General features: G+C 36.4%; 1 protein-coding gene across 1 annotated transcript; it reads right to left on the reverse strand.

Annotated features, from left to right (window-relative positions):
- Nucleotides 1-2,888: 2,888 nt before the first annotated feature.
- On the reverse strand, nt 2,889-6,000 carry LOC133316886 (zinc finger CCCH domain-containing protein 66-like). The gene is made up of 2 exons (XM_061518687.1): nt 5,773-6,000; nt 2,889-5,126 (listed from the first exon to the last, which is right to left on the reverse strand). The coding sequence occupies exon 2, from the start codon at nt 5,091-5,093 to the stop codon at nt 3,090-3,092; it is 2,004 nt and encodes a 667-aa protein (XP_061374671.1). The 5' UTR covers nt 5,094-5,126; nt 5,773-6,000; the 3' UTR covers nt 2,889-3,089.

Raw genomic sequence — 6,000 nt, forward strand, 5'->3', positions numbered from 1 at the left:
GTTATCACAGTGCATCCTGGAAGATTCTTCTTTTTTTCTTTTGTTGAATTTTTAGTGTTGTGGGATTTGAGCAAAAACTAAAAGCAAATTTATCAATGGAGACAAGGTAATGAGATGCTTTTGGACCGAACACTAATGGATGTACATGTGTCTTAATATTATAATAGGCCCAAAAAACATGACATATGGCAAAAATTCTTGGCCTTATTAAAGTTAAATTTCTACTATGAAGCATGTTGAAAATGGAGTCACCCAATAAGCATTCCCCAGGAAAAGCACTCTTCCTCTTGTGTCTTTCTTTTTGGCTTTTGAAATATATGATAACAAGTGATTTTTATACTTTATTTTTTTGCTTTAATATTTCTACATTAGATAAGTTATTTACATTTGTTCCCAAAATGATATTATTTTGGGTTAAAAAATAAAAAATTATAATAAAAAATACTATTATAATACTGAAATAAATTATAATTATAAAAATATCTTAATTTCTGCCTTAAAACGACGTCATTTTAGATTCAAAATAGATAAATTATCAATATTGATAGTAGAAAAAATAACTCTTATTTTTTACTATATTTCTTTTTTATAAAAAGAGAAAGAGAAAAATTCACCCTTTTCTTTTTCTCTTTCTTTTTCCCGTAAAAAGAAAGTATAACACATTAATACAGAAAATGAAGGAGAAGAATAATATTATTGAGAATAATAATGACCTTGGGATCTTGATAAACATTTATATAATTCAAGTCACAAACCACAACCTGGTCAACTTCAATTTCATCACGCAACCGCAAGTAAAATGCAGATGGATTTTTTCTACACAAGAGGCCAAATAGCGCCCCCCACTAAAGTAATAAAGCTGCCGTTGAAAACAAAAGCCATTGCTTTAATAGCTATGAACAAAATACATTTTTAGGCGGGTAAAAAAAAGCAAAATGTTGTTATCAAAATGTTATAATTATACAAAAGTCAATTAATAATGATAAAGGAAAAGATAAAAAATAGTAAAATCAATAGTTACAAAATTATCACCGTTGATTTATATTTATACGGTTATGATTTTTTTACATGATCATGTCATATTATTTTTTATCATGAGAGGATCTATTTCCAAACATTATACTATTTGCATAAAAAATATTATTTTTGAATCGTATAAAGATACTTCATGGGCATGCGCTCAAAGATATTCAAGAGATAGATATCCGATTGACTTATAGCCAATTCTCCAATCACTGGGTATGTAGCCAAGACGTGGGTGTGTGTGCAGTGTTGGCTGTAATAGTAAATAGGTCAAAAGTATGTACTTGGAGTCTTTAGCCTCTTATTTATAAGGATTACCTTCACAGACTTGGGTCTTCAAGATCTTCCAGTTGATATAAAATCTGACTTGATTGATGGGAATAAGGATCTTATCCTTTGATCCTCTCTAAATTATATGGTTGTGATATCTTTATCTAATTTTACTAATAATAAGGTTGTTAGGATATAAATCCGGTCCATAATATAATGTAACATTGAGAGCGAATAACTACCAATTTGACATGATTTGGGGGGAAAAAATACCAATATGTCACGATTTTCAAATTATTTTTTGGTAGAAGTATGTGAGTTCAGATAACTTAGTTAATTGGACTCATATCCTTTTATCGCTTGACAAAATATATATATAATATTGAGATTTAGGATAACTAATTCAGCTATGACACGCGTCACATGATAGCACGAGTTTAGCAATGGCAAAATGGAAAATAATTTTTGAAGTATGACATTTTGACAAAAACTTTTATTTTTTTCCAAAAGATGGCATTTTGGTCCTTGTCCCATGGCAACTATTCAATCTATTCAGCAAAACGAGATAAAACCACGACCAGCTAGAATAATGCTTAACCCAAAAGGAAAAAGGATACAAAAGAAAAGTTTACTCATCATCAGGATTCAGGACTTAGAACAAGATTTTAACAATTTTCAACGTGTGTTCAGAGCTAGCTACCAATTTTATAGGTTTCAATCACTCTATGTTTGATAAAAAGCCAAAGCCAATAAGTTAAGCTTTTTGAGAATGCTTTTTGTTAGTGCTCCATAAACTTACCCATTCAGACCCAAAGAACCAATGAATATAAACTTTAACGACCGAAAGTAGAACATGGCAGAATCCTCAAAGGTTACATATCACGAATATAGAATAAGATTAGGAAAAAAAAAAAAAGTAAAAATGCCAGTGAATAGCAACCGAAGCCATCCTGATTCTCAAAAGCAATTCCAGAATAAAGGTGGTAACGACAAACAAAAGCTACCAAGTCCAGATGAAAATCCTTGCTGTCTATAACAATCTATCTGAAAACGAAATGCTAGCATATGCCTAAACATGGAGCAAAATAACGAGACTACAAAAGAGGCTTGTTCAGGGTGTTGCAAGATGGCATCAAACTAAAATATAAAGTAGTTACACATGGCCCACTATAACAAGTGAATCAACTCGTACAAGGTTGTTTCAACTTCATTAATGGTCTCGAATTCAAATCCCAAAGTAGTTAAAAACTTAATAGGAAGAACTAGATGGCGAGTCTCCCTCACCTCTACCCTCGCTAAATCGGAAAGCTTTATGCACCGAAATTTACCCTTTTACAAGTGGCACACGTATCTTACACTTACATATCAACATTTGGAGCTTTGTGGACTAATAAGCTTTAACATTTTATGCAAGACGAAATAAAGTGAAACAGGATTAGATCAAAGTCGCCAAAAAAGAATGGGTAATTGCAAGAACAACCACAACTTGCAGCACAATATACAGCACAATGTACTATCAAAATAATTTTGAAAATTAGCATTTCTAACAAATTATCAGCATCTAAAACATAAATAATAACAGAAAAAATAAGGGGAAAAAAGAAGAAGAGAGAATCAAATACCCTTAGTAACAGATAGTTGCTGGAGCAGAAAACTTTCATTCTGCCCAACTTCTGTATTGTTGCCTTACAAAATGTCACCTAAATATAATGAATTTAAATAAAATTAAAAAATAGTCAATAAATAAACTTGTCTAGAACTGCATAGAGTATCCAAAGCCAGAGTTAACACTGCATTCAAGCCACCATCTGCTCCTGCTCCATGTACAATTGCTCCAGCCAAGCTGGAACCACTTCTGTTCCATTGTTACCATGGCATTGAAGCTGCTGTTGCTGCTGCTCTTCAACACTATGCTGACCAGATTCCATTGGCGGAGCGTCCTTCACAAGTGAATTAACCCATGATACATCTGGTTCATCAACATTTGTTGGTTCTCTGGTTGAAGCCATTGTTAAAGGATTACTACTGCTTCGAAATCCAAAAGAAGAAGACTTCCTCAGCTTATTCAGTTCTTCTCCACGGATGGCCCAGTCTAGTTTTCCATCAGGGGAGCCCCACCCAGAGAAGGTAGAAGGCTCCATAGCAGGAGAAGGAAGCTCTGAATTACAGCTCACCCCACCGCGCTCGATAAAGCTCTGGCTCCGCTTCGAAAAGGCAGCCTTTCTTGAAGCTGTCCCGGATGGATCAACCCTATATGATGGTGATCCAATCACATTTGAAGCAGAGAGGTTGGAAGGATAGCCCCGCAGTTGCTGGATTCCCGTCGGAGATTGTATATGAGACCCAAAAATGTCTTCAAGATTAGTACTAGGCTTCACTCCTGCAAGCCTATTTAACTCCCCACTATGATCACTCAAAGAGACAGGAAAAGATGGACTATTAGGCATGGAATTTTTCCACTTGGAAGGGGAAGAAAGACCAACCATCTCTTCCATCATTAGCTGTTGCATAAGTCTTTGATTTCCAAGTTCAAGCAATTCAATGTCTAAATCAATATCTCTAGCATTGAATGCATTTTTCAATCTGCTTCTAGACAGTTGAAGGGTAGGGACTCCAACATGAGACTGAGTCTGCCACACAGGAGAAGATGGTGCTCCAGATGGAGTCAAAGGTGGTGTTGAAGCAGGTGGTATCAAGACAGATGAAGATCCCAGTGTGAAAGAGCTAACTGAATCCATATCCAATGATGAAGCACCAGCTGAATATGATCTTGGAGAAGGCATAGCAGAACCTGTAGAGGCATACAAAGGGCGAAGCTCCTCCAGCTTGTGAGCAAAGAAGCAAACTCTTCTGGTGCATCCAGTCTCATCCTTGCAAAGCCTTGTTCGATACTGAGCAGGGTGAAGCCAGCACTCAAAAATACCATGCGCATATTCACAAGCATCACCCTTGCTGCATGATCCCTTCCTAAACTCGGGGCAAGGGACACAGCTATAATGATATTTCCTCGGATCACGACGTCTTGCATTTTCCCCTGGATGAACAAAGGGGCACTCAGTCCAATCATGAGAATAAGCCCTTGAACATGGCTTCACTTTGAATATATACATCCTAAACTCATCAGTACCATATATCCCATTCTTTATGTCTGGAAGAGAGAGATCAACAGGATAATCTTTCTTCTCGGTCCCATCTTTTGAAACACGAGGCACATCTACATCTTGCTGTTGCCGTTTCTCCATTAGGCCAACTTCTTCCTGATCAATACCATCTGCACCTTCTAGTATGGCTTGTAGAATCCTCTTCCTTGAATTGAAGATATTATTAGACACAGAAACAATCAAGTCATAGCAACGATTACCATTGGCATCAACAATACTAACATCTGCAGATGCATCAAGCAAAAGCTTGATAACCTCAGGGCAAGAAGAAGAAACCCCAGCAACAGCACAGTGAAGGGCAGTGGCCCCATCTGATCCACAAGCCTTGTTAACATCAACAAGGCCTGTTCCAAGAATATAAGATAAAACACCCTTGCTTCCAAACATTGCAGCAATCATAAGAGGGGTCCTCTCTTCATAACTCACTTCCTTTGAACCAACCCTCCTTCCATACCACAACCCCACCTCATCAACATCATGACCCTCTTTTTCAACAGCATCTTTGAAACCTATTACATCATCTGCAGCAGAAAACTCAAGCAAAGCAGAAATTTTATGATGCAGCCCTTCTTGTCTTCCATGCTCATCCTCCATAATCAAACCAGTTTGAGAAGGATTCCTCTTGGAACCGCTGCACATGACTTTATCTTCCTCCTAAGGCCTCCACAAAATCTGTAAAATCACAACAGAGAGAGAGGGAGAGAGAGAGAGAGAGATTTCAATATACTATTGCTCCAAAAAGAATAATCCAAGTTAAAACATACAAAACTTCCTTTAAAAGGTTTCAATTTAATCTTAAAATTTTTTTAACGAAATCAGATACGCCAATAGAAGAGACAGATTCTCCCCATTTTGCGGTTGTTGATAAGGCATGAGGCAACTAACGATTGGCATAGTTACAAAATCATGAATCACCAAGAAATTTGCAACAAGCATTCGTTTGAACTGTACAAGTACAATCTTTCAGTTTATTCATAACAAATAATTCTAAAAATAGGCACAAACCCCGGTAACAACAGAAACCGAAGATTGTTGCAACCTTAACCAAATAGCAAAAATAACCTGTACTTCTTCCAGAGTGAAAGAGAAAGCAATATTCTTTTTTACACGGCTAAGGTAGTTCCCCTCCATAACAACAACCTCAGGCCTTGCAAGACCCATGATTCAAAACACATCATTCTCAGGAATTTTCTTAGCAAGCAAGCAAAAACATTGTCACTCTCAAATACTTAAAAAAGATCCATTTTTTAACTAAAATTCAAATACCCATCAAGAAGAAAAAAGAGAAAAACATGAACCAAGAACCAAAGAACCATACCTTACAGAAACAAAGAAAAACACCACCAAAGACTCTGGTTTCTGTTTTCTTTTCTACTTGTTTTAAACTTCAAAAGCCTTTAAGAGAAAGAGAGAGAGAGAGAGAGAGAGAGAGTAGAAGACTTTTAAGGCCTTCGTCTCTAAGGTTTGGGGTCAAAAAAGCAAGCCCAACTAGTTGCCGCACCAGTTACCAGCTCCTCCTTCCCAATTCCATTGTTTTCACCTTAAA

Source organism: Gastrolobium bilobum, unplaced genomic scaffold (assembly GCF_033153095.1).
Source record: "Gastrolobium bilobum isolate Gb01-03AN ecotype WA unplaced genomic scaffold, APGP_CSIRO_Gbil_v1 utg29767, whole genome shotgun sequence".
NCBI lineage: Eukaryota > Viridiplantae > Streptophyta > Magnoliopsida > Fabales > Fabaceae > Gastrolobium > Gastrolobium bilobum.

Bases quoted from the DNA above. Each gene is read 5' to 3' on its own strand.
- LOC133316886 (XM_061518687.1), bottom strand. From the start codon at position 5,093: ATGTGCAGCGGTTCCAAGAGGAATCCTTCTCAAACTGGTTTGATTATG.